The 27,334-nt window shown below is 41.7% G+C and overlaps 2 protein-coding genes across 5 annotated transcripts in view; both read left to right on the top strand.

The window, feature by feature from the left end:
* Positions 1 to 11,198, top strand: part of LOC111956820 (lysine-specific demethylase 4A) — a 45,375-nt gene extending 34,177 nt beyond the window's left edge. The window contains exon 22 of one of the 2 annotated variants that reach the window (XM_023977469.2): positions 10,915 to 11,198. In XM_023977469.2, the coding sequence (XP_023833237.1) occupies positions 10,915 to 11,055 (141 nt within the window). In that variant the 3' untranslated portion in view covers positions 11,056 to 11,198. Of the gene's footprint in view, positions 1 to 1,008; positions 1,102 to 10,914 lie in introns of those variants that run through there. The other variant, XM_023977470.2, reaches the window with a different exon arrangement.
* A 4,516-nt stretch (positions 11,199 to 15,714) lies between these two features.
* Positions 15,715 to 27,334, top strand: part of LOC111956573 (CMP-N-acetylneuraminate-beta-1,4-galactoside alpha-2,3-sialyltransferase) — a 78,194-nt gene continuing 66,574 nt past the window's right edge. The window contains exon 1 of one of the 3 annotated variants that reach the window (XM_070436737.1): positions 15,715 to 15,796. The gene's annotated coding sequence lies outside the window, so the exon portion shown is untranslated. Of the gene's footprint in view, positions 15,797 to 15,997; positions 16,425 to 27,334 lie in introns of those variants that run through there. The other 2 variants (XM_023977059.3, XM_023977061.3) reach the window with 2 other exon arrangements.

The following is a 27,334-nucleotide window of genomic DNA, read 5'->3' as shown; positions in this document are numbered from 1 at the left end:
CTCCACATGCAGAGATCATCCGTTCACCTACTCTGCGTCTCACAAAGACCAAAAAACCTCAAATTTGGACTCATCAGACCAAAGGACAGATTTCCATCGGTCTAAAGTCCATTGCTCGTGTTTCTTGGCCCAAGCAAGTCTCTTCTTATTATTGGTGTCCTTTAGGAGTGGTTTTCTTGCAGCAATTCGGCCATGAAGGCCTGATTCACTCAGTCTCCTCGGAACAGTTTATGTTGATGTGTCTGTTGCTTGAACTCTGAAGCATTTATTTGGCTGCAATTTCTGAGGCTGGTAACTCTTATGAACTTATCCTTTGCAGCAGAGGTAACTCTGTTCTTCCTTTCCTGTGCGTACTCATGAGAGCCAGTTTCATCATAGTGCTTGATGGTTTGCGACTGCACTTGAAGAAACTTTTTTAAAGTTCTTGAAATTTTCCGTATTGACTGACCTTCATGTCTTAAAGATAATGGACTTATTTGAGCTGTTCTTGCCATAATATGGACTTGGTCTTTTACCAAATAGCTATCTTCTGTATACCATCCCTACCATGTACAACACAAACTGATTGCTTCAAACACATTAAGAAGGAAATAATTGTTGAATTTAACTTTTAACAAAGGCACACCTGTTCATTTAAAATGCATCCAGGTGACTACTCATGAAGCTGGTTGAGAGAATGCAAGAGTGTTCAAAGCTGTCATCAAGGCAAAGGGTGGCTACTTTGAAGAATCTCAAAATATATAATCATATTCTGATTTGTTAACACTTTTCTTTGGTTACTACATGATTCCATGTGTTATTTCATAGTTGTGATGTCTTCACTATTATTCTACAAGTATAAAATGCAAAAATAAAAGAAAACCCTGGAATGAGTAAGCGTGTCCAAACTTTTGACTGGTACTGTATTGTAAATGTATTCTTTCATATTCTATTTATGATACGTTGATACTACCTTTTTAATGGTGCCACCTTACTCATAGTTAACGTTCTCATGGGCTGTGTCCTCAGTCCAAGGCATCAGACATGCGCTTCGACGGATCTTCACGGAGGAGGAGGTGAAGCAGGGCTCCAAAAGACAGCGAGTCATCAACTCCCGTTACAGAGAGGCTATTTATCGAGCCTCTCATATTACAGAGCGTATTCATGGAAAAACCTCCTCTTTCTCTACTTCCTTATAAACTCACCAAACACCAGAGAGTGGGGCATCTCTGGGCACCCTCAGCCTTGACAAGTGGCTCAACCCTGGGTACCAGTACGAACAAACTCTCCCATGTCCCTTGGGCATTTTTGTAAACCACAGCTGGGACTTTAAGGGAGTTCTGCTCTTCAGAACCCCCCCCCCCACCCCTTAATTCTGTGAATGCTATCTTTATCCTCTTTGCTGAAATAGTTCAATAAAATATACAAGTTGGAATTGGAACTACCCATTGAACCGGAACCGCCAGGTTTATATTATATATATATATATATAACAAAAACTATTTTTTTTCTTCTATCTTTCGATGACGACCTGCTCAACTCTAGAATTTCATGTCTGCATTAACTCCTGCCCTCTTTGGACAATTTGTTTCTCCTCTGAACTTGAAGGTGGCATTTTCGTTCAAATATTTTTTAATTGAACACACACAGGAATGGTGTATAGGTATGAAAGGCAGGTATACCATTTTAACTAAACATAAAAGAGCAGACAGAAATAAAAAATCAGAGTTCTGGGTACAAAACAATTATTACAAAACAAGACATACAAAAAAGGACAGTAGAAAGAAGAGGGTGGTGTCACCCCCCCCTTATTCCCTCCCCCCTTATCCCTCCCCCCTTTTATCCTCCCTTCCCCACTTATTACCCCTCCCCGCTGCTCGGGTGGCGGTGCCAGCACGTGCTGCCCAGAGGTGGATTAAAATATTACAATGGAGAGTGCGTTAAAAAGTACAAATTCACAGCGCCGAATGGTCCAAGTAAGAGAGGAAAGGCTGCCAGATCTAATCAAATGTTAATAATTTATTGTTCAGAATATATCTAATCCTTTCTAAGTGTACAGTGTTTGCCAATGAGGTGGCATTTTAATATTGCGCTTTACCCATCCAAAAGCATTAATTGGTCGACGAAAACAATGGTATTTCACAATGCAGGCCATTATTCAATCCGATTTTCAGTAACATGCTGTTGACTGATTTATTTTTAATCCCCAAACATGCTTTGCTTTATACTCTTTGCAATACATACATTTATGGACTTCATAGGAATGTGCAGGTTTGATAATGTCTACTGTGACAATAGGAAGATAGAAGTTAGTAGCCCAAGCCTTAAGTTCAAAGGGCAGTGTTTTCTTGTTAAGTTTAGCTTTACAACTTTAAAGCTTTGGATTTATTGCATTTAATTTATGTAAGTTGTATGAGTTTCAGAATGCATCTGTTTGATACCACAGCTCACTGTGCTTACAATCTCCGAATATCCCCAAGATGTATTTATTTGTAATGATGATAGGTTTTTGGACGCAAGTTGGTTCTCGATTCTTGTTATTGTTATTGTTTTTTTGTTTTTTTTCTGAGCCATCCTGGGTTGCATTGGTAGTGTGTGTGTGTATATATGCCATAGAGAATGAACGAGAGCTTCCCTACATAGTTCCCATTATGTCGTCTTAGATTGCCTCAATGGTGTTCCCCGTGCAATCTCCATTTTGAAGTAGTACATTTTCTTCACGATTGGCTAATCCCTCCTGATGACCTGGCTGGACATGACTCCAACAGGTTTACCAGGAGGAATCAGCCAATGAAGTTGGAAGTCCCACTCAGTTCAATACATTTTAGTGAGGCCCATGCTAAAATGGCCTTGAGGCCTCTGTCATTCTCTATAGTATATGCCAACATGGGTCAACGTCCTACTTCCTGCAGAAAAAAGCACTTAATTCTCTCCCTAAAGTACCCATGGCATGTCTATAATTGCTTATGCAGGTGGCCGTTAGGTTCAGGTACATAACTGAGCATGTGCAGAAAAGTTAGTGTTGGTCAATTACAGCCTAGGTGTATACTAGTTGGTTTGTGGTCCTATCACAACCAGTGAGAAAACTGCAGAAAGTTTTTATAGGAAAAATATATTTTCATATCATTAGAAGAATGTTCTTCCTCCTAATGCTTTGTCGAAGTTCCTTGTTGACATAAATCGTTACCATCTTTGGATAGTATTGTATATGTAGCTAATTTAAAGCTGTAAAGTCTATCTCAGGAGGACACACACCCACACACACACCCCCCCCCCCTCCAAATCTTGAGCTGCACCGCTGATTTCCGTTTTGTTTCCATGGCTACTGTTTGATGTGCTTGGATTGATTTGATATGTACACGGGAAGCGTCAACTATGTGCATTACATTTCTAAACATCAACTGTTGCAGTAAAGACCGGACTGAGAAAAGCTAATTTCACGTCTCTTGTTTCCTGTCCCCTTCATACACTAATTTCAAACATCCTGTCGGACATAGTTCACTTGAGTAAGATCCTATTGAAAGATATACACTCACCGGCCAGTTTATTACGTCTATCTGTCTATACTGAACAAAAATATATACACAACAATTTCAAAGATTTTACTGAGTTACAGTTCATAAGGAATTCAGTCAATTTAAATAAATGTGTTGGGCCCAAATCTATGGACTTACTCATTCAAGGGTTTTTACTATTTTCTACATTGTCAAATAATATTGAAGACATCAAAACTATGAAATAACACATGGAATCATGTAGTAGGCAACAACAAAAAAGTGTTTTAAAAATAGATTTCTTCAAAGTAGCCACCCTTTGCCTTGACAGCTTTGCACAACTCTTGGCACACTCTTGACATTCTCTCAACCAGCTTCATGAGGTAGTCACCTGGAATACATTTCAATTAACCGGTGTGCCTTGTTAAAAGTTAATTTGTGGAATTTCTTTCCTTAATGCGTTTGAGCCAATCAGTTGTGTTGTGACATGGTATGGGTGGTATACAGAAGATAGCCCTATTTGGTAAAAGCCCTATTTGGTAAACGACCAAGTTCCCCCTAAAACAAAAAAAGATCAAGTCCATATTATGGCAAGAACTGCTCAAATAAGCAAAAAGAAACGACAGTCCATCATTACTTTTAAGACATGAAGGTCAGTCAATCCGACTGCACTTGAAAGTTTCTTCAAGTGCAGTTGCAAAAACCATCAAGCGCTATGTTGAAACTGGCTGTTATGAGGAACGCCACATGAAAGAAAGACCCAGAGTTACCTCTGCTGCGTGAATCAGGCCTTCATGGCCGAATTGCTGCAAAGAAACCACTACTAAAGGACACCAATAAGAAGACTTGCTTTGGCCAAGAAACATGAGTAATAGACATTAGACCCATGGAAATCTGTTCCAACCACAGTGTCTGTGTGAGATGCAGAGTAGGTGAACGGATGATCTTCGCATGTGTAGTTTCCACTGTGAAGCATGGAGGAGGAGGTGTGGGGATGCTTTGCTGGTGACACTGTGATTTATTTAGAAATCAAGGCACATTTAACCAGCATGGCTACCACAGCATTCTGCAGCGATATGCAATGCCATATGGTTTGTGCTTAGTGGGACTATAATTTGTTTTTCAACAGGACATTTACCCAACACACCTCCAGGTTGTGTAAGAGCTATTTTATCAAGAAGGAGAGTGATGGGGTGCTACATCAGATGTCCTGGCCTCCACAATCACATGACCTGAACCCAATTGAGATGGTTTGGGATGAATTGGACCGCAGAGTGAAGGAAAAGTAGCCAACAAGTGCTCAGCATATGTGGGAACTCCTTCAAGACTGTTGGAAAAGCATTCCTCATGAAGCTGGTTGAGAGAATGCCAAGAGTGTGCAAAGCTGTCATCAAGGCAAAGGGTGGCTACTTTGAAGAATCTAAAATATATTTTGATTTGTTTAACACTTTTTTGCTTACTACATGATTCCATATGTGTTATTTCATAGTTTTGATGTTTTCACTGTTATTCTACAATGTAGAAAATAGTAAAAATGAAGTAATACCCTTGAATGAGTAGGTGTGTCCAAACTTTTGACTGTTACTGTATGTGGTACCGACGATCATACACGCTCAACGTTGCTTTGGTCACTCATTTAGCCAATTCTAACAATCAATTGAACAGTAACTGAATGCCTCGATGCATGCTTTATATAGCAAGCCACGTGACTCACTGTGTAGGAGTGATCCATTTTCATGAACGGGGTAGTGTACGTAATAAACTGGCCGGTGAGTGTATATCAGAAGATATACACTCGGATCGTATCATTGCACGAGACGAGTGTTCCTCCAAAGATGGCTTGCCCAGTGCATGGCTGCTCACCCTGGCCCGAGGCTAAAGAGCCAGAGAAGCTGCCAACAGAATTACCAAGCACTGCCAATTAGGTCCCATGAGATAATTGCATATAAGAGCGTAATAAGAATAAAAGCATCCAAGGCCAAGCTGTGAACTCGATTGTTACCACTCCTCTCTCCATGTCATTCACTCCGGTCACAGGCATTCCGGTGCCACCGTCATTCAGTCACTCAGAGAAGGCCACTTCATCCTTGCAGGACATAATTTGGCTAATAACAACCTTGAAAATGTTTTCATAAGCCAAAGAATTTGAAACGGTTATCATCTTGGGTGCAAGGATTATGGATTGCAACTGGTACTGAAACGGCATGGAGGGGAGACCGAGATTTCATAGTTGCTAGTGTTATTACAAGGACTGTGTTTGACTATGTTAATATGGCATATCAGCACAGTTTCTACTATACGAAAAGAAAGTTATTCAGAATAACGTTTTTTCCCTCTCATTGAAGATAACAGTTCTCTGGTTCTTCTCCTTGTCGGAAATCAAGATCAATGTCTCAGAACATTGTGTCCTTTGAACAGGAAATTTAGGGTGCTATTTTCTGTGATGTTTCTTGTCTTCTTTGATGAGCAGTTTACTCTAGCTTTCTAGGCGTGTCAGCTGCTATACTGTATGTATGACGCCACGGTGCCAGTAAAAGTATTGGGCAGCCATATACTAACTCTGTGGGTATGTAAAGGAAATGACTCAAACTCTGTGCAAGTGGGTGACAGACAATCTTCTACGGAAGTGGAATCGTTTTGTAATTGGTTCATTCAGTGTGTCATTATTCTACAAGCAGGGGATGCGATATGTAATAATAATTTATTATATACTGTACATTTTGTTGGGGGAAAAAATTGGCCTTGAGGGTAACAAAACATTGTAGAATAGAATAAAACTTTGTCCGTCCATGATGGCCATTTTTCTTTGGAATCACTTTACATTAAAAGGATTCATTACACATACTGTACATTCTCACATCACACACATTTAAAACTGTCAGTCCATCATACTGCATACACTAAAAACATAGAGAACATTGATACGTTCACTCTCAACTGACTGCTGCCCCAACTTACATTGAGTTTTGTGCTGGGTCGACCTCTGAATGTTTCCCAGGTATTGTGTGTGTTCTACTCAGTTCTAGTTCTATCCTAGTAGTCCTGCCATGGTCCCATGCACCACACTTCCTGAGCTCACCACACTAGGCCATTGTGCTCTTCCTCCCCAAGCCTGATTCCGCTCCCCTCTACCACTGAAGCAGACCTGGCATGATGCAGCTACTTCAGCTCCAATTACCACCCACACCTTGATTCCTCACCCCTCGCTCTTTCCCTCTCCAGGCCACTGTCGAGATAAACTAGCACTGAAAACCCAGGAAAGCAAACCTTTCATGAGATGTACAGGCACTGCATAAATGGCCTCAAAACCACAGAGGGAGTTCTGTCAGGTTTCTGTCTCTGTAGGGCAGAGAGAGACCTGCTGTGAGGACTATGTTCAGATGGCAGGCAGGTGGCTGGTTCATCGACTCTGCTCAGCTCTGCTTTCCTCCAGGAGACTGACAGAGAGCCACCTGCAGCCAGACTGGCTGATGAGCATCACCGTTGGGCCGGGGGCCCTCACTCCTCACCCCTCCCCCGGCCTTGGCGGAGGATCATATCAACATCTGCTGACGGACGGGCAGAAATGCCAAGCCTTGAACTGTGCAGCTTTGTTTGCCTTTTCCATGTGTCTCTGCCAGATGGAGAAATGTGTGTGGTTATTACTTTAAGAAGGATTTAGTTATCATAAGATCACCTGCGTCTGAGAATTCTAAAATGAGAGGAAAACCACAATATGTCCACATGAAAATACTTTTCGAAGTAAAAGTATATTGCCGTTTCAATTGATATCAAAACCCCCAAAGCTGTTGGATGACTTGTATTTCTTGAGCAAAATTTGTAATGACTTGGGCCTACTTAATCCACTTTACATTTTAATACAATACATTTTAATTTAGGCATCATCCCAAAATARGCATCATATTACATTGGAAAACTTTTCATTAAATATTGTTGCAATGAGGATATTAAGTAGGGCAACTTACTAAGTATACGCTTCCTACTCATACTGTAGGCCATATGCAATTTTAGAGATCTTGTTAGTATTTTTGTGATTTTCTTTAGCTTTTTTCATTACTTCTTTTTGTCAAACCCACTGAATTACTCGATAGGTATCAATGTGCCTGTGTTATTCATTACAYCGCTTAYATTCAGTAATACTAACATAAACCAGTCATTGACGAAGCCATCGATCAAGGGAAAACATAATCCCTATTACCTTTAATGCCCAGTTTCCTGTTTCACAGACCACTCATTTTTATGATTTACAATAAATGCAATACACTGTATTTCTGAAGAAAATGCTTTTAATCAAAGGAACTTTGCTCATAGCCAAGTATAACAAAGAAATCAGAGCCATATATAATGGTTTTGGTTGAAACCTCAATTGCCAGAGTCTCTCAATATTAGGCTCTGGGGAAAACCAAGTGGTTCATTAGGCTTGATTGTTCCTGTAGTTCCATTGTGATTGGCTACACGAGGTCAGAGCGTGTGGGTGTGTTGGATAGCTTCACAATGAATAGGAGAGCCATACTGAGGTTATGAATTACCCAATGACAAACCAAGACCAAAACTAAGAATAATGTGATTTAATAAAGCCAATCTGAAAGTGTGGGAGATTGTTCATGGGGGCAAGACAATGGAGAATGTGTGAATTCTTACGAGAGGTGAAAGGAGAGAGAAGTCAATCAATCTATGTTCAACATAATCATCGGAACTATGTATATGTTGAAATTGCGTAGAAAATTCCACATAGAAATGTTTTTCATCCTATATTCAATTGGTTGGGTGAAATTACTGTATGTTGAATTTTAGATTTGATTAAACACATTTTATTTGACATTTTACATTTACATTTAAGTCATTTAGCAGACGCTCTTATTTGACCTTGTTTCAATGTTGTGTCAACCTAAATAGAGGTACTGTATATTTAAATAAAATGTGAAACCACTGTCCATGATTTCTGCCTAAACAGTGACTCCTACATAAGAGAGGTAATGCACTTCAGTGAGAACAAGTCTACCATCCAGATGCCTGCCTCTATGTACCTTGCTTAGCTTTGGAAAAGAAGCTGTGTTCTTTTTCAGCTGAGCTAACATGGCAACACATTAAAATATTGATCAGCTTCCGTACTCATTTGTGTAGACTACCTAAATAACTCTTCTACTTTTCTTGCACATGCTGTATGTGCAAGTAAATTCAGAGTGAGGTTGGGTTTATGTTGGCTACATTGACATCTGATTTGCCCAACAAAGGACTCCATCATTCCAGTGTAGAGATGTATACTATCATTCATCCATGGTTGATTGGATCTTTGGAAGTTTAGAAGTAGTTACCATTATCCCTATAAATAGGATGCCAAATTCATGATATTAATAATACACTTCACCTTTGAATATTTAGCTTTGGATTTTGGATATTTGAATATACAGTATCACTCAAAAGTTTGGACACACCTACCTCATTCCAGGGTTTTTCTTTATTTTTACTATTTTCTACATTGTAGAATAATAGTCAAGACATCAAAACTATGAAATAACACACATGGAATCATGTAGTAACCAAAATATTGTTAAAAAAATCAAAATATATTTTAGATTTTAGATTCTTCAATGTAGCCACCCTTTGCCTTGATGACAGCTTTGCACACTCTTGGCATTCTCTCAACCAGCTTCACCTGGATTGCTTTTTTAACAGTGTTGAAGGAGTTCCCACATGTGCTGAGCACTTGTTGGCTGCTTTTCCTTCACTCTGCGGTCCAACTCATCCCAAATCATCTCAATTGGGTTGAGGTCAGGTGATTGTTGAGGCCAGGTCATCTGATGCAGAACTCCATCACTCTCCTTCTTGGTCAAATAGCCCTTACACAGGCTGGAGGTGTGTTGGGTCATTGTCCTGTTGAAAAACAAATTATAGTCGCATTAAGCGCAAACCAGATGGGATGGCGTGTTGTTGCAGAATACTGTGTAGCGATGCTGGTTAAGTGTGCCTTGAATTCTAAATAAATCACTGACAGTGTCACCAGCAAAACACCCCCACACCAGCACACCTCCTCCTCCATGCTTCACGATGGGAACCACACATGCAGAGATCATCCGTTCACCTACTCAGCATCTCACAAAGACACAGCGGTTGGAACCAAAAATCTCAAATTTGGACTCATCAGACCAAAGGACAGATTTCCATTGGTCTAATGTCCATTGCTCGTGTTTCTTGGCCCAAGCAAGTATCTTCTTCTTATCGGTGTCCTTTAGTAGTGGTTTCTTTGCAACAATTGACCATGAAGGCCTGATTTACGCAGAGGTAACTCTGGGTCTTTCTTTCCTGTGGCAGTCCTCATGAAAGCCAGTTTTATCATAGCGCTTGAGGGTTTTTGCAACTGCACTTGAAGAAACTTTAAAAGTTCTTGAACTTTTCCATATTGACTGACCTTCATGTCTTAAAGTAATGATGGACTTATTTGAGCTGTTCTTGCCATAATATGGACTTGGTCTTTTACCAAATAAGGCTATCTTCTGTATACCAYCCCTACCATGTCACAACACAATTGATTGGCTCAAATAAATTAAGAAGGAAATAATTTGTGGAATTGAACTTTTTAACAAGGCACACCTGTTAATTGAAATGCATTCCAGGTGACTACCTCATGAAGCTGGTTGAGAGAATGCCAAGAGTGTTCAAAGCTGTSATCAAGGCAAAGGGTGGCTACTTTGAAGAATCTCAAATATATAATCTATTCTGATTTGTTTAACACTTTTTTGGTTACCACATGTTTCAATATGTGTTATTTCATAGTTGTGATGTCTTCACTATTATTCTACAACGTAGAAAATAGTAAAAAATAAAGAAAAACCAAGCCTCCCGGGTGGCGCAGTGGTCTAAGGCACTGCATTGCAGTGGTGCCACCAGAGACTCTGGGTTCGAGCCCAGGCTCTGTCGCAGCCGGCCGCGACCGGGAGGTCCATGGGGCGACACACAATTGGCATAGCGTCGTCCGGGTTAGGGAGGGTTTGGCCGGTAGGGGTATCCTTGTCTCATCGCGCACTAGCGACTCCTGTGGCGGGCTGGGCGCGCTGACCAGGTCGCTAGGTGTACGGTGTTTCCTCCGACACATTGGTGCGGCTGGCTTCCGGGTTGGATGCGCGCTGTGTTAAGAAGCAGTGCGGCTTGGTTGGGTTGTGTTTCGGAGGACGCATGGCTCTCGACCTTCGTCTCTCCCGAGCCCGTACGGGACTTGTAGCGACAAGACAGTAACTACTAACATTTGGATACCACGAAATTGGGGATAAAAGGAAAGAAAGAAAATAAAGAAAAACCCTGGAATGAGTAAGTGTGTCCAAACTTTTGACTGGTACTGTATGTAAATGTATTTCTTCAATTCTATTCATGATACGTTGATACTACCTTTTTAATGGTGCCACCTTAACTCATAGTTAACGTTCTCATGGCCTGTGTCCTTCAGTCCAAGGCATCAGACATGCGCTTCGACGGGATCTTCACGGAGGTGGTGGTGAAGCAGGGCTCCAAAAGACAGCGAGTCATCAACTCCCGTTACAGAGAGGACTATATCGAGCCTCTCATATACAGAGCTATCATGGAATAACCCTCCTCTTTCTCTACTTCCTTATAAACTCACCAAACACCCAGAGAGTGGGGCATCTCTGGGCACCCTCAGCCTTGACAAGTGGCTCCAACCCTGGGTACCAGTACGAACAAACTCTCCCATGTCCCTTGGACATTTTTGTATCCAACTGTGTTCAAACTTTTGTCTGCTACTGTATATGTTAGTAATATGATCCTTAATCCCTCTTTTTTTTCCTTACGCCCCATTTTCTATCCTTCCACTTACCCTCTCTCTCTTTTTGCCTCTTTCTCTCTGTCTCGATCTCTCTCACTCTCTCACTTTCACTCTCTCTCTCACTCTCTCTCTCTTTCTCTTGTTCCCAAAGCTCTCCTTTATCGCAGAGGGGTATTAGTTGCTTGGGAGGCCTTGTGCCAATCACATGGTGGTCAGGTGGTAGAGCTCAGGTTACCTCATGCCTTTTAACAACTGATTTAGGATCAGCCCGAACCTACCTTTAACCATATTCAGCTACACCACAAAAGCAGCCATGGAACAATGGCTAAAGGTTTTAAGTAACCAGGCATGGTGATAGAGTGTGAGGCTGTAGACTCATACTTAAGCCTGTTTTCTGTGTCTCGTTTGTCTTGTTCTTTGGCATTAGAGCAAGGGGACTGACTGAAGATAAGGTGGGTTTCTCCATCCATGAGGCAATCCATACAGTATTGCTGTCCACTGTAGATTACAGACCCAAGACAACGTGGCTCAAGCAGATATGGTGTTTATTACAGCATATCTGCTGCAACCACAGGAAGCGTGGTGAATTGGTCAGATCACAGATCACTCAAAGTTTGAAGAAAATGGAAAAAATGGAATTAGGAGAATTAGGAGAAACTACAAATTAAAACCTGGAGTGGTTTAGGTTTTTGTTTTGTTTTTTGCTTTCATGATTTGACTCGGTTTTGGTTAGAATTTGCAAACTCAAAGAACTTCCCAAATCAATTGTTAATGATTTCTAAGTGAGTTAGCAGTGGTTATCTTATTGGGAGGAACTTACTACTACATGGCTTGGTCACATCCTGATTAGTGACTTCCCACTGTACACTCCCTTCTGATCTCAATTTCTCAACTGTCTCACTTTGGCACTGAATACTGGCCATAACTCCTGCAGTTTAACCATGACTATTTTGCACAAAATTACCTGGGGAGGACTTTTGTACTGAAACGTCTTTATGCTACATGAAAATCAAATCTACACCAGTCATCCATCTCTTGATAAAATCTACCTTGTGCTTTTGCTCATGCACATTTAGACTGCTGCCATAGCAACCACTGTCGATCAGCCAATGGGATGATTGGGTGTGAGGGCTTAGTGGACCAGTGTTATGGTGTGATTATCCTTCTGGCGCTCAGGTGAATTTAAGGTCAGCACAACCGGTGTGGCTTTTAGCCTCTGTGAGTAACTCAATTTGTCTCTCATTTCAGGTTAGTGGACCGTTGATGCTTTAGCTGAAATTCAATGAAACCTGTTTTAGGACCCTGTACCGAGGGAAAGTATGTTTATATAATGTTTTAACACGGATTTACGTTTCAAGTAAAATCAATGTTAATTGGTTGAAATTAACAAAACAAAAGTTATTCCAAAAGTGTATTTTCTCAGTGCAGTTACAAAATAATTTGAGTTTCAGTTTGAGTGTGATGAAATTCCAATGACACTTTGAGGATGGCAGCCTCAATTTCCTTATTGTCCACAGGCAAAAGTACAAGGAACACTGTATAAAGGGGTCGATTTACCGCTAGCAAAAACATTGGATATGGAATGGGTCTTTCTGTTTCATCTTCTTGATTAGACTTCATTTAAAAGAGCACTCTTTCTTTTGAAGTGGATCGAGTTTGGCTGTGGCTAAGTTCAGTGACATTCACCCTACAAAGTGATGCATTTGGAGGGATAGTTCCAAAACTACATCTTTCTTTCCTCACCCTTTAAGTGTAGCACATGAGGATGTGTGAAACTTACTCCTCACCATAAAGTGTTGAATTGCTAGCTTTTCGGGTTGCGCTGACAGTTAAGACGCTTCAGGACGACGGTCACTAGTCCTGGCAACGCGGAGGTCCTGGATTTGAGCCTTGTGTGAGCCGAATCAGGAGTAAGCGGTACTCGCTAAACAAGCAGCGTGACGTCCTTTACAGTAGTGCCGTGACCCGGATCTACTGTTGCGCTCAGCTCAACACTGGGATCGCTGTTAAGTSAGTTTGAGGGCGTTCACACAGGTAGCCCAATTTGAATATTTTTTCCACTAATTGGTCTTTTGACCAATCACATCAGATCTTTTTCAGAGCTGATCTGATTGGTCAAAATACCAATTAGTGAGAAAAAAACATCAGAATTGGGTTGTCTGTCTAAACGCAGCCTACGTGATTATTTAATAACAAATGTTGTATCCGGTGTCCTGGGGAAGATGCAGGTATTGTGTGCTTCAGTATGAACGCTCTAGTTACTCCAATGTTTGGAAGCATGCAGGTTGACTGATGATTTCATCTTTACCAAGGATGAGTAGAAAAAAATCACGGTGAAAGTGGCATTAAGAGGCCGTGTTTACACAGGGAGAGTAATCTTTTGCCAATAGCTGGTCTTTCAACCAATCAGATCTTTGCCAATAATTTAGTTGTAATTGAATTGCCTGTGTAAATGCAGCCAGATAAAGCAGGGTTTCCCAAACTCAGTCCTGTTTTTTGCCATAGCACCACACAGCTGATTCAAATAACCAACTCATTATCAAGCTTTGGTTATTGGAATCCGCTGTGTGGTGCTAGGGCAAAAAACAAAACGTTCACCCAGGACCGAGTTTGGGAGTGTGGGAAAAGCTGATATAGAGGATATAATTTAGGGGTACTCCCCATCACCAAGCTGTCATCAACCAGTATGCCAGACTCATCTCACACTTTTTTTTTTTTTTTTACATAGATCAAGACTCTCAGATGCCCATCTGGCTGTGTGACACAATATCCACCTTTAGAGAATCGTCTCATTGAAACAGACATCAATGTCCTGCTAACAGTATAGCTAACTCCATTGTCCCTGTCCCCATATCAAACTCAAACCACTGATTTTCTGCTCGCTAACACACGTGACCGCCCCCCTCCTTGACAACATACCAACCGTTTGAGCTGTCGGGAAATATCTAATTCGATAGCTCCATCGGCGACATTTTAAGCTAGCTGTGGAGTGAGTTTACAGTACATTCTTAACTCTGTTACATATTTATAAGTGGTTTCTTCAATTTGAAAGAGAACTGGACAATAAGATCCTGGAATATGGTTACCAGAGTCCTGTTATTGCTTAACCATTAGACATTGTAAGTGCTGGACAGCGCCACTTTGTCATACATGTCTTTACTTTACTTTGTAATAGCTAACCCATTGGGCACAAACTGGTTGAATCAATGTTGTTTCAACTTAATTTGCCAATGTATTGCGACGTCGAATCTACGTAGAAAATACATTGGACTCGAAAAAATTCAGCGACCATAAAAACGGTTGTTTTGAGGGTGAAATTTCAACCACAGGATTATGTCGTCATGGTCACCAAATTTCCACAAAGACATTTAAAAATCCATTTCATAGAGAGTGTTACAAATTGAACTATATTACAATGTCCCCATTACAGGCCATTCTAAAAAGTAAGCCTAAAGGCTAATTGAGAGTGAAATAATACATTGAAGGCCACTGATGATGCTCTCCCAAGATCATGTGATGAAGAGTAGGGTTAGGGAGCATGAAGCCTACAGGCCAGTTGTGTCATGAGTGTTGCCAGAGCATACATTCCCTAAAGCATAGTAAAGGGCAATATTTGCCTGCCACCAGAGAATACTTCCATGAGGGCAGTTCTGATATATGGACATGATGTTGGACATTTGAGTGCATGTGTGTTTTGGTATAAATACTTCATCCTCCCACTAATCTGGCTGGCCCTGATGGAAAACAGTGGCTGTCCGGATTGTGTTTCCTGGTTGATTCAATATGAATACATCAACCAGATTCATGAGGAATGTTAGCAGGACATTGATGTCTGTTTCAATGAGACGATTCTCTAAAGGTGGATATTGTGTCCAACCAGATTCATGAGGAATGCTTTTCCAACAGTCTTAAAGGAGTTCCCACATATGCTGGCTGCAGAATGGATGCCTTTTTCATCCTAGCCCTGATCCCAATATAGGGATATTGCTCATTTAAAAACAATAGAAACAACCATGAATAAAAGTAATTATTGTAAAACATCCAATATGTAAAAGCCATTTAAAATGTGTATCAACAACTATTGTTTCAATTAACCCCAGAATTCAACTATAAATAGACAATACAATCGGCCTAAGGTTTCAAGCTCTGGTGGATTTAAAATGTAATGATGTGAACCATCTATCCACATTTTATGGAAATGTACCTTCTCCTTGGATAGTTACATCTGTGCCATTGACTTAATTAGTTATTGATATGTTGGATTCACGTCTCCATGTTACCAAAAATCAAATCAAATGTAAACTTCAATGGAGGCGATGGAGGAATGTGAGCATGTTATTTTCTTTTAAATGACGTAATCACCTTCAAGTAACATCAAACCAAATATGGAGTTGATTTTAATTTATTTCAGGTGATTTGCGCATAATTGTTTTACACGTGTTCTCATCACCACTTCCATTGAAAGTTAGCTGAAGTTTGTAGTGGTTGTTTAAAGAAGACTGAACCATGGATGACAGTTTATCTTGGCCTATAACCTACTTTCAGGGTGAGGAACCATCTAACACCAAGTTGTAAAATAGTGAACTACTCCTTTAAATGGTTGAAAGCCACAGTGATAGACATTTGTGTGACAACTAAACAAAAAATCCGACATTGTTTTTTCATTGGAATTTGGTTGTGCTCTTCGATGGTTGAAAGCATAAAAAAATAACACATTGGAAATTCTAACTTCTGGCTGTCTTTTTGAGTGGGTGAATATAGGTTGTAATGTCATTGATCAACGTCTCAACGAAATATTATCCATTGAATTATCATTTTTTGGGGGGTATTTTTTAATATATGTTTTTTTTACCCCTTCTCCCCAAATCCGTGGTATGCAACTGGTAGTCCACGTTGAAATGACATGTGTGCACAGTGGGATGTGAGGAACATGCTGTTGAGCAAGATGGTTTGGAGAAAAAAGAACGGGGCGCGAGCGTGCGGTCGCGTGATTTAAAAAAACATTTATAGGGAGATTTTCTGAAGTCTGAACGTCTTCAATTCTGCTAAACTGAGTTCTCGGGATTAACATGATGATGGTCGGTGAAGGAGGGGGAATACGGTGGCGACCTCTTCGTTGTTTAAACTAGTCTAGCCTTTTCTCAACGGGCAAATCTGAAAAAGGAGAGGATAAGGTAACGACCAAAAACTATTCTGTTTTCTTGTAGCCAGCTCGATGTATTGGTGAGAAGGTCCTGTTTTTATACGATGTAGGACATAGGTGAATGTTAGCTAGTTARCTAGCGTGTTTTTTTGAGACAACCGCTATCTTGCCTGGCTTCCAATCATTCTCGTTTGATGTCGCCTTGGTTAGCTAGCTAAGTGTTTAGCTAGCTAACGCACCTACCTAAGGTAATGTTTTTGTAAATGACTATCGTGTATACAGTTTGCAGTGGTGATTGCAATAGCTATATTCAATAACTAATTTAGTAACCTCACAAACCCAAGGCAATTTCACCACAGTTTATTTGATTTCACTGTGTAGCTAACGTTAGCTAACAAGTCAAGAGTTAGCTGAAGAAGTTAGCTATCCGTACTAATTTTCTTCTCTGTGGGTTCTGTGGGTTTTTGCCAACCCGACTGCTACTAGGGAAAAGTCATTTTATGTCCAACAAGCTGCCTACATAGTTTTTATTGAGAAACGGCTGCATTTCTGCATATAGAAATTGGGATTAATGGACCGTTATTTTCCTACGTGACGTTACGTGCTAGAACGTTAACCAGCTAGAACAAACCTGGGATGTAATCATTAGCCAAACAGTTWMGCAACTAAAACTAGAGTTTCTATGCTGGGACACATTCAGTTAGGTCCCTCCCGTTCCGTTTGCTTCCGTTTTAATACGTTTTTTGTAACAGAATCGGCGTAATGAATACGGACGGACTGGGACTAGAATTCGGCCCTGACATTTTATCCACTCCAGCCCACATCACTGCCTGCTCCGCACTGAAAACGGCAGTACTGTTTTCAGTACTCCAGCACCCTACACTTGTGAGGAGAAAGACATTTAAAAAAAATGTTTTATGCGATTGGAGAACACATTGGGAGGTATCTTAGACCATTCCTCTATACACAATTTTTCCAGATTCTTAATATCCTAGCCTGCRTTTATGGACTGTCCTCTTMAATTCAAACCACAGGTTTTCAATGGCGGAGACTGAAATGGCAATTGCAAAATGTTGATTTTGTGGTCAAGTAACCTTTTCTTTGTGGATTTTGATGTGTGCTTGGTTATTGTCTTGCTGGAAGATCTACTTGCGGCCAAGTGTCCACCTCCTGGCAGAGGCAACCAGGCTTTTGGCTAAAATGTCCTGGTACWATGGGGCTATTTTGCTTCCACTGGTCCTAGGGCCCTTGTTAAGGTCAATGGCATCATGAGCTTTACCTGGTACCAGAATATTTTAGCCAAAAACCTGGTTGCCTCTGCCAGTAGGCGGACACTTGGCCGCAAGTGGGTCTTCCAGCAAGACCTTTACCCCAAGTACTAATCAGTCAACCATTTCTGTACCAGTGACTGGTGAGACATGGTACTCGTCCTGTTTTTTTTACCAGCTGATGTTTAAAACCAATGCAATATGTAAAAACACCAACTCACCACTAACTGTACGTCTGCTCTAGCCATTTTGTTTGCCGCCTTGTGCTGTCTTATCTGTCTCAGCACCTTCTCTCTGCTGTCACTCTGTTTTCTCTCTGCCAGTCTGCTTAAACCTTATGTTATAATAGCCAAGCTAACAACATAGGCTATATTGCAAATTAGTGCCTGTCATGTATTCCCCTGAATCAACAGCTACTGTATCCTAACAGCCTGGCCTCATAGCCATACAAAACATAATTTATGTATTTCTGATACCTACTAAAGGTTACTTAAGACAAACAAAAGTAGGGAAGTTGGACACACCAATATCATACCTCCCCTCTTAATGTAATGGTGAGAGGTTAGCATGTCTTGGGGGGTATAATATTTGTGCGTTTAACTTTCTCACATCATTCACGATTCATTGAGGATTATCCGTAATCATGGAAGCATCCACATTAATGTAGAAATGTTTAGAAGCGTTCTATTCTTATTTAAAAATACAAGTTACTCCAAAATGACACTACATTATTTATCATTAATTTCTATTGGGCACAAAATAATCTGAAACACAACCAAAACAAACAGCAAATGCATCCATGTTTGTAGTCAAAAGCTTGAAGTARTCATTGCGTGCTATGAATATAGGATCAAATACTTAACTTTTTACTACACTGAACAAAAATATAAACGCAACATGCTTCAATTTCAAAGATTTTATGGAGTTAAATCATATAAGGAAATCAGTCACTCTAAATAGATGGGTGAGTCCCTAATTTAAAAAAAATTAAATGTATATTTTTATATTTAACCTTTTATGTAACTGGGTAAGTCAGTTAAGAACAAATTCTTATTTACAATTATGGCCAAACCTGGACACCGCTGGGCAAATTGTGCGCCACCCTATGGGACACCCAATCATGGCCGGATGTGATACAGCCWGATCTATGGCTTTCACATGACTGGGAATCCAGATTGCATTTTTTAATAGGTAGTGGCGTGGATCAGAAAAGCGGTCAGTATCTGGTGTGACCATAATTTGCCTCATGCAGCTCGACACATCTCCYTCGCATAGAGTTGATCAGGCTGTTGATTGTGACCTGTGGAATGTTGTCCCACTCTTCAATGGCTGTGCAAAGTTGCTGGATATTGGCAGGAACTGGAGCATGCTGTCTTACACGTTGATCCAGAGCATCCCAAATGTGCTCAATGGGTGACATGTCTGACGAGTATGCAGGCCATTTTCATCTTCCAGGMATTGTGTACAGATCCTTGCGACATGGGGCTGTGCATTATCAAGGTGAAACATGAGGTGATGGCTGCAGATGAATGGCATGACAATGGGCCCCAGAATCTTGTCACGGTATCTCTGTGCATTCAAATCAAAGTTTATTTGTCACGTGCGCCKAATACAACAGGTGTAGACCTTACAGTGAAATGCTTACTTACAGGCTCTAACCAATGGTGCGAAGAAGAAAAAAAAGAAGGTATGTGTGTGTGTAGCTAAGTAAAGAAATAAAACAACAGTAAAAAGACATTTGAAAAAAGAGTAGCAAGCTATATACAGACACCTGTTAGTCAGGCTTATTGAGGTAGTATGTACATGTAGGTATCGTTAAGGTCCTGGGCTGGTGTGGCTACACGTGGTCTGTGGTGAGGCCGGTTGGACCTACTGCCCAATTCTCTAAAACAACGTTGGAGCCGGCTTATGGTACAGAAATGAACATAACATTTTCTGGCAACAGCTCTGGTGGATTGCACAGTCCCTTAACTTACGACATCTGTGGCACTGTGTAGTGTGACACAACTCAACATTTTAGTGTCCTTTTATTGTCCCCAGCACAAGGTGCACCTGTGTAATGATAATGCTGTTTAATCAGCTGCTTGATATGTCACACCTGTCAGGTGGATGGATTATTTTGGGAAAGGAGAAATGCTCACTAACAGGGATGTGAACAAATTTGTGCACAGAATTTGAGAGAATTTTYTTTTTYCAGCTCAGGAAACATGGGACCAACACTTAACATATTTTTCATCAAATTTTATTGGTCACATGCACGTGTTTTAGCAGCTGTTTTTGTGGGTGTAGCGAAATGCTTATGTAGTTTGATTGTTAGTTCTCAGATTCTATTAAATATATAAACTCGGCAAAAAAAGAAACGTCCCTTTTTCAGGACCCTGTCTTTCAAARATAATTCGGAAATATCCAAATAACTTCACATATCTTCATTGTAAAGGGTTTAAACACTTTCCCACTGTTGTTCAATCAACCATCAACAATTAACGAACATGCACCTGTGGAACAGTCGTTAAGACACTAACAGTTTATAGACGGTAGGCAATCAAGGAGGCTGAGGACTGCAGATGTGGCCAGGGAAATAAATTGCAATGTCCGTTAATGTGAGACGACTAAGACAGCGCTACAGGGAGACAGGACGGACAGCTGATCGTTCTCGCAGTGGCAGACCACGTGTAACAACACCTGCACAGGATCGGTACAGCCAAACATCACACGTGTGGCACAGGAACAGGATGGCAACAACAAGTTACACCAGGAAAGCACAATCCCTCCATCAGTGCTCAGACTGTCCGCAATAGGCTGAAAGATGCTGGACTGAGGGCTTGTAGACCTGTTGTAAGGCAGGTCCTCACCAGACATCACCGGCAACAACGTCGCCTATGGGCACCCCACCGTCGCTGGACCAGACAGGACTGGCAAAAAATGTTCTTCACTGACGAGTCACGGTTTTGTCTCACCAGGGGTGATGGTCGGATTCCCGTTTATTTTCGAAGGAATGAGCGTTACAACGAGGCCTGTACTCTGGAGCGGGATAGATTTGGAGGTGGAGGGTCCGTTATGGTCTGGGGCTGTGTGTCACAGCATAATCGGACTGAGCTTGTTCTCATTGCAACTGAGCTTGTTGTCAATCTCAACGCTGTGCRTTACAGGGAAGACATCCTCCTCCCTCAGGTGGTACCCTTCCTGCAGGCTCATCCTGACATGACCCTCCAGCATGACAGTGCCACCAGCCATACTGCTCGTTCTGTGCGTGATTTCCTGCAAGACAGGAATGTCAGTGTTCTGCCATGGCCAGCGAAGAGCCCGGATCTCAATCCCATTGAGCACGTCTGGGACCTGTTGGATCAGAGGGTGAGGGCTAGGGCCATTCCCCCCAGAAATGTCCGGGAACTTGCAGGTGCCTTGGTGGAAGAGTGGGGTAACATCTCACWGTAAGAACTGGCAAATCTGGTCAGTCCATGAGGAGGAGATGCACTGCAGTACTTAATGCAGCTGGTGGCCACACCAGATACTGACTGTTACTTTTGATTTTGAACCCCCCTTAAGGGACACATTATTCTGTTTCTGTTAGTCACATGTCTGTGGAACTTGTTCAGTTTGTCTCAGTTGTTGACTCTTGTTATGTTCATACAAATATTTACACATGTTAAGTTTGCTGAAAATAAACACAGTTGACAGTGAGATGACGTTTCTTTTTTGCTGAGTTTATGTCCATTTATCTTTCTATATACTTTATCCAGTTTTAGTTTAAGTTTACACTGAAAGCAGGTTTTCCATTCCGAAATGAAAGTTACACTGATTGGATGACCCAAAGTAATATACATGGGTAAAAACAATTATTTGTTATTTTACAATTTATACTCCCCTCATATAAAAACCACAAAGACTGACGGAAAGCCACGAACACAAAATTGTAAATTCTATGACTCTCACGGTGGAGGACCGTATGGCCTGTAGCCTACTGTACACATTGGAGGAACGTATGGCCTGTAGCCCACTGTACACAATGGAGGACCGTACTGCCTGTAGCCTACTGTACATGGAAAGCTGTAAGTGTCACTTCACTTTTTAGTATGGCAAACGGATGTGAGGATTTTTCTTTTTACAATGTTCACAAGTAGCATTCTGCCCCGATTGCTCAGATTGTCCGGGCGGCCAGCTCTAGGAAGAGTCTTGGTGGTTCCAAACTTCTTCAATTTAAGAATGGAGGAAACTGTGTTCTTGGGGACCTTAAGTACTACAGAAATTGTTAGTACCCTTCCCCAGATCTGTGCCTCAACACAATCCTGTCTCGGAGCTCTACGGACAATTGCTGTTAATACACTGTTAACCAGGGCTCTACGCACATTTTTCCCCCCAAGGAGTACAGTGAATGAAAAAATGTGGGAGCACAGTGAAAAATGTTCAAGTAACAGTTTATTAACAAACTATTTATTTCATACATAGTACACGTATACAGTATAAATAAGGGACACATCTGTGCAGCAGCACATACCACCAAAATCACACATTGACCCATGCCTACTAGACGCAAAGGATATCAGTTGTCTAGTTGCTTTTGTATGCGGTCCACGGCAGGAGTGGGATCGAACTCCTCGACAGAAGGCCCCTCCAAGCTGATCCTCATCAGGTCTTTGGTGGAGGAGACCCCAAGGCAGCTTCTTGTCATTCTTAATCCGGTTCAAGCAGAGAAGCCTCGCTCACACTGGGCGGCTGAAATGGGCAGCACCAGCATAAGCTGCACCAACTCCAGTATGTTCTAGGGAAAATATATCTTTCAATTTCATTTAAACTCTTACCATTAACTTATCTAAACCAACCATAGGATACTATACATAACCACTCAGGACTGTTAGTCTACCTTGTAATCGTGCTTGTAGAGGTCTTTTGTCAACATGGTCTCCCACAGGCCACTGTAGGACCACTGTAGAGCAAGTGAGTTTGCAAATATGCGAACATTGTCTCATATGGCAATGCAGTGTCAAATAAATTCTTACCTCTAGAGGCTCCTTGAAATGCCTCATCAGGTCTGCCACATCATCATTGCCAAAGGTGAGAAGGCTGGCCTGGTATTCTGGCCATGTGTCAGGGTTTAGCACTCTGAAAGACTCCACTGGGGTCTGGACACCCTCATCCTTCAGCAAACCACCAAACCTGGCTTTGAGATCATCCACGCCGATGTTGATGGCCGCCTCCATGTGCTGCTTCAGCTGGGGATTGGTGAGGTCCGTGAAGCCTTTCAGATTCCCCTTCAGTGTTATTCCCTTTAACAGAAATAACACACACACACACAATGAAATATTTGGCAATTTGTCTGTCTCCCATTTTTTTTATTTTGAAGACTTCTGCATTTCCCTCCTTATCCTCAAATCATTCTGTTGGGCAACGATTACATTGATTCTCACACTGAGAATCTGTCTTAATCATCGATTTCTCTTACATCCTAACAAGCACTCATCCTAACACACCTGGAATCTCCTCTCATCACCCTGCTACTGAGCAAGCATGGTCTGGATCTTCTCCAGCATGCGTCCTGCCTTTGCCCTAAGCTTTAGTGCTTCCAGTCTGGTCACTGTCTTGCTCAACTCTGACATGGCTTGGGGGAGGAAGGTCATTCCTTTGCAGGGTGAGGCTAAGTGAGGATAGCTCACTCAAACATGTCTGTGAGGAAATGGCAGAATACACAAGTGCATTCTCCATGTCCCTCTTTATCTGTTAAGTAGTGAGTAAATAAACAGTCACCTGTCAATTACTTGATTCTGAAAGTTCATTTGAGTCTTGAACTTATTATTATTATTTTTTTTAATAGTGTGGTATTACATTTCCTGTGTAAAACTGACCTGCTTTGCCCGCCCATGCCGCAGGAACACTTTGAGGGTTCTGTGGACATGGGGGATCCAGCGAGTTCCCTTGACGCTAGACAAATATCCACACCGAGCTCTTGCCCGAGACATAGAGCTCTCGTTTGGATTTTCCGCCGAAGTGATACGTCTTCCATATGAGATTCAGAAGATCGTACACGACAGACACCTTTTGGCTCTTTCTTCTGAATGGTCAGTATTGCCATCTACCCCGAAGGAGATGCACTTCTTCATCMATGACCCTCCGTCCTCCTCTGGGCAAACAGTATGAAATGTGGCCTTGGTGGCATCCAAAACACCTCGAATGACAACACAAATAATTATACAAAAGTATTTCTGACAAACTAAATTCTAACCATTACGAATAATGATTAAACTTGACACAATAATGAAGCCTATAAAGAGAAACGACTTACCAATGGCATGGGAGTGCTCAAGGGTCTGTTGTCCCACCAGGAGATTGACTGGCTTCCCATCCTCCAACAAGCGCACATAGACAATCTCGCATTTGGTGTTGGGTATATCAGTGTCTATTAGAATGACAAGATACTTTGCGGCTTTCAGCTTCGTTGACAGGCTCTCTCTCATTATGTCAGCAATTTGACCGATCATCTCCGCACATCTTACATCATTGTCGTATGTGGGATTAATGTCAACTCCATTTTTGTGGTGGAGTCTAAGCCCAAATTTGACGAAAGGTTCTTCTTTCGAATTGAAGTATGCAATGTATATCTTTATTTTCAGCTGCCTCCTCTTCTCYTCCTCAGATAGCAGCACTTGCCTCCCCATGCTGCTGACACCGTGCTTGATGGTTTCTCCTTTCTCAACAGGTACAGATCTCTGTACTGGATATGCCGCTGCGAGATGTTAGCATAGCGAAAGATATCTCTTTTCAGATGCGGGTTTCCTGACACGAAGGACGAGTTGCCCGCTTGTTTCTGCCCTCTACAATATTTGCAGAACATGATGTTTTCGAACTCTAGCCATGGGAACATTTTGAGCCAATTCGCATTGAATCTATATGTTCTCCCTCCGCCGGCTACAGTGGACATTGAAGTGACAGCAGGGGTCACCGTAGCTTCGCCAATGTTGTTCTCAGCASCTTCGCCATCGTTGATGTGCTCGTAAATAATTTTTCCGGTTCGCACATATCTATTTTTAGGGGCAAATGTGAGTGAAATACTCGCACTGTAGAGCCCTGTTAACTGTGGGACCTTTATATAAACGTGTGTCTTTCCAAATCATATCTTTTTGGTATTTCGGTTTTCGCTTTGTCATTATGGGGTATTGTGTGTAGATTGATAATGTTTTAAAATCWATTTTTAAATAAGGCTGTAACGTAACAATGTGGAGAAAGTGAAGGGGTCTGAGTACTTTCCGAATGGATTGTATATAGTTGATTTTATTAAAACATTGTCTATATGAAAAAATAACTTGAAATGTGTTTCTACCAATCGATTGGTCGAAAGAACAGACAACTTTTGGTCAACCAATATTTATTTTGTTGTCGGGGACAGCCCTAGTATACATATTCCGGTMTCTGACATTGCTCGTTCTGATATTTCTTAATTTCCTTAATTGTTTATTTTTCTGGATTGTGTTTTTTATTGCTAGGTATTACTGCACTGTTGGAGCTAGAAACACAAAGATGTCGCTGCACCTGCGATTACATCTGCAAATGTCTGTACTCGACCAATAAACTTTGATTTGACATGAAATCAGTCAAAACACCTCAAAGCGAGACCTGGTGTCATCGGATCATTTTTCGGATCAGCAAAAAAACAAAAAGGGAGACAAATATAGCTTTGCTTTCCATTTATTACTTAAAGAACACTTACAGCAAGGAACTTTTCAATGAATCTTAAATATTGAATTCTCAATTGTTAGTGCAATATGAGGCATGATACCTTCTTCCTTTGAACAATAGTGAATGAAAAAATATGCTGTGTCCACATCAAAAAAAAAAGAAAAAAGCAGACCTGAGCTTATAACTTCAAATTATTTTTCAGAAAGATGAGGATGTCTACATTGTCTGGGGAAAGGGTAGAAAGGGTAGACCTCTTTGCAGTCACTATGTCCCCTGCCGTGGAGAACACCCTCTCGCTAGGAATTGAAGTGCCAGGCACAGCCAGGTAGTGTCTTGCCATCATGGCAATGTGAGGGTATTTGCACTCATTGCTTTTCCACCATGCCAGTGGATCACCATCCACCTCTTTGATGGTGTTGGCAAACGTCTTGCCTGTGTCCTTGCTCGCAAAGCTCTCCTTCATGGCCGAATTATTTTGTGGAGGAGATGCCTCTGAGTCTGCTCCTGTCGGCTCAGTGGCTTGACCCTGCAGAAAGAAATGATCTATTAAACTATTTTCATAGAACTATAATTGTGGCAATAATATTTAATAAAAGCCATTATTATTCCATATCAAAAATGAATGATTCTAATAGCAATAGCATAGACTAAGATTAGACTGCAGTATGTTCATTATTTAAGTAATTCACTCTTATTTTTTATATTTTTTTTACCTCTTCAATGCCCACAATCTCAGTGGTGAGATCACTGTATGTCCTCTGGCRTAGGGCAGGGTCTAGGTGAGACAGGGACTTGGACCTTGGATCCAGTGCAGTAGATCTATGAAGGTAGTCCTGTACATTAGGGGGGTATCTGGGGTTCATGTCCTCCCTAATGGCAGCCCTGACATCTCTAGTGATGGTGCTGTCTTCCTCACTTGGGGCCATGGATTGTAGAATCCTTGTTTTCAGAGGTAGGATCATGGACACAGATAGTTTCACACAGTTTCAGTGMTCAATAGGGTTGTAACTGTTTTGAGGGGTTTGAGCACCTGGAGGACCTCCTCTGCCACTTTCACGTTATCATCAGACAAGGTGCTGAATTTTTTTGTGTATATATACACTGCTCAAAAAAATAAAGGGAACACTTAAACAACACAATGTAACTCCAAGTCAATCACACTTCTGTGAAATCAAACTGTCCACTTAGGAAGCAACACTGATTGACAATAAATTTCACATGCTGTTGTGGCAAATGAATAGACAACAGGTGGAAATTATAGGCAATTAGCAAGACACCCCCAATAAAGGAGTGGTTCTGCAGGTGGTGACCACAGACCACTTCTCAGTTCCTATGCTTCCTGGCTGATGTTTTTGGTCACTTTTGAATGCTGGCGGTGCTCTCACTCTGGGGTAGCATGAGACGGAGTCTACAACCACACAAGTGGCTCAGGTAGTGCAGCTCATTCAGGATGGCACATCAATGCGAGCTGTGGCAAGAAGGTTTGCTGTGTCTGTCAGCGTAGTGTCCAGAGCATGGAGGCGCTACCAGGAGACCGGCCAGTACATCAGGAGACGTGGAGGAGGCCGTAGGAGGCGCAACAACCCAGCAGCAGGACCGCTACCTCCGCCTTTGTGCAAGGAGGAGCACTGCCAGAGCCCTGCAAAATGACCTCCAGCAGGCCACAAATGTGCATGTGTCTGCTCAAACGGTCAGAAACAGACTCCATGAGGGTGGTATGAGGGCCGACGTCCACAGGTGGGGGGTTGTGCTTACAGCCCAACACCGTGCAGGACGTTTGGCATTTGCCAGAGAACACCAAAGATTGGCAAATTCGCCACTGGCGCCATGTGCTCTTCACAGATGAAAGCAGGTTTCACACTGAGCACACTGTGACAGAGTCTGGAGACGCCGTGGAGAACGTTCTGCTGCCTGCAACATCCTCCAGCATGACTGGTTTGGCGGTGGGACAGTCATGGTGTGGGGTGGCATTTCTTTGGGGGCCGCACAACCCTCCATGTGCTTC

The sequence above is a fragment of the Salvelinus sp. IW2-2015 genome, linkage group LG32, assembly GCF_002910315.2.
Source record: "Salvelinus sp. IW2-2015 linkage group LG32, ASM291031v2, whole genome shotgun sequence".
NCBI lineage: Eukaryota > Metazoa > Chordata > Actinopteri > Salmoniformes > Salmonidae > Salvelinus > Salvelinus sp. IW2-2015.
Note: the sequence above shows the minus strand (reverse complement) of the source record. Positions and strands in the feature narration are given on the sequence as shown.